Source organism: Fulmarus glacialis, unplaced genomic scaffold (assembly GCF_000690835.1).
Source record: "Fulmarus glacialis isolate BGI_N327 unplaced genomic scaffold, ASM69083v1 scaffold26835, whole genome shotgun sequence".
Lineage (NCBI taxonomy): Eukaryota > Metazoa > Chordata > Aves > Procellariiformes > Procellariidae > Fulmarus > Fulmarus glacialis.
Window position 1 is genome coordinate 27,568 of NW_009214034.1, and position 1,725 is coordinate 29,292.

General features: G+C 55.7%; 1 protein-coding gene across 2 annotated transcripts in view; it reads right to left on the reverse strand.

Moving 5' to 3' along the window:
- Nucleotides 1-1,564, reverse strand: part of PLA2G6 (phospholipase A2, group VI (cytosolic, calcium-independent)) — a 14,839-nt gene extending 13,275 nt beyond the window's left edge. For both annotated transcript variants that reach the window (XM_009578418.1, XM_009578417.1), the window contains exons 1-2: nucleotides 1,356-1,564; nucleotides 606-821 (exon numbers count right to left, since the gene is read on the reverse strand). In XM_009578418.1, coding sequence (XP_009576713.1) covers nucleotides 606-821; nucleotides 1,356-1,564 — 425 coding nt within the window. The remainder of the gene's footprint in view (nucleotides 1-605; nucleotides 822-1,355) is intronic.
- Nucleotides 1,565-1,725: the final 161 nt, after the last annotated feature.

Consider the following 1,725-nt stretch of genomic DNA (forward strand, 5'->3'; position numbering starts at 1 on the left):
CCATATGGGGCCAGCTCCCCCTGCCCAAAGGGAGGCAGGAGACAGGTCACAGTCAGCAACCTGGCGGAGGTGCTGCCATTAGTCCCCAAGTCCTCTAACCCCTCACTAGTATCCCCTATCCTCAACGAATTTCCCCATGGAAAAAGAGCAAGAGCTGGCAGCTAAAAACCATTTCCAGAAAGACAGTCCTACTGTACCTCCTCTCTGGTGGTTTACAAAGTCAGCCACAACCCCCTCCAAAAAGCAGCTCCACAAGGGTTGTAAGGATCTAACTAGTGCCTCTAGCAAAACACTTCAATCCTTTAGCTCAAACACCAGAGCTCCGGGCTTCAACGTCCACAGCAGCAGGTTGAAAGCCCGCCAATAAGCTTTCACAGCAATCCTCGGACCCCCTTTGCTACCACAAAGCTTGTCATTCAGGCAAGACACACCAAGGCCGACACTTTTAAACTCGACCTCTGCAGTAACCACAGGCGTTAAGCTCCCTCAAGAAGCAGCCCCCATTGGTTTGGTACATCAAGCCAGGATACCCTAATCTGGCCTAGCCCACCCTCCTGAGCTCGTTCCCAGCAGCAGGCCCACCAGACGCCCCTCCTGCCCCTTGCCTCAGAACATGGTTGTGCCGGAAGCTCTCACGACGGCCAATCTCCACCGCGACGTGTGCCACGGACCAGCTGGGGTGGTTGCGGAAGCAGTCGCTGAGTTGCTGGAGATCCTCCAGTGACAGGGGCTGGTGCGCGCTCTCGTAGAAAGGGTGCAGCTGCCTGGCATACTGCTCAAAATGCAGCAGGGCATCTGCTTCATTGTCAAGCTGGAAAAGCCTGGAGGAAAGGCAAACGCAGCGTTGGTCTTGCTCAAAGAAACAACCTCCATCCCATGTATCTGAGAGAAACAGCTCTTCTCCAAACATTAGCGCTAGGGACTTTCCCATTCCTCCTCATCTGGTGTCATGCTTGCTCCAAGGGAAAAAGGGAGCTTACTTCATTAGCAGAGAGCATCTCCTCTTCCTGAGGAATGTTAATTTTGGGGCCAAAGTATCCTGTGCTCCAGATGCTAAAGCACCAATGAGTACGAGTGGAAGTGCATGCACCCGTGGGTGTTCTGACCTGAGTACCTATTTCACAGTTGCCTGTTTTCACAATGTTTGGACTCTGCCCCGCCCTGTTCTCACAAACTGTTTTGATGACAACTCCTCCACCAGCACACACAAGGGCCTCCCACTCCTCATGAGCCCACCTGCTGATCAAACACATCACCCCGCACCCCCAGCCGCGAAACGCTCCGGTCCCTAGATCAGAGATTTCAGGTCTTTAGTTTCAGGCTTGAGTAGCGGTTGCTACAGGTCCGTCACTTACCGGAAAGCGACCTGTGGGCTCTGGGGATTCACCAGCAGGCAATCCCACGAGCGAGCGAGGTTGTTCTTATACAGGGCCACCCTGCCCTCCTCCCTCAGGCAGGTATGAGCGGCATACTCTGCAGCCGGCACCTCCTTCACCCGGTAAGGGTTTGTGAATATTTGGGTGACGCTGTTGATGGTATTCACCAGCCGGCCAAAGAACTGCATCTTTCTGGAGCCTCAGGCGGCTTCTCCCCCGCCTCCTGAGGGAAACCCGGTCGCAGGCCCTGCCCGGCCCCTGCCCTTCCCTGACCTTAGCGACCCAGCGCCAGGAAAGGGGAACCGAAAGGCGCCGGGGTGACACACCGCCCGGGAGGAAAGCCCGGCAC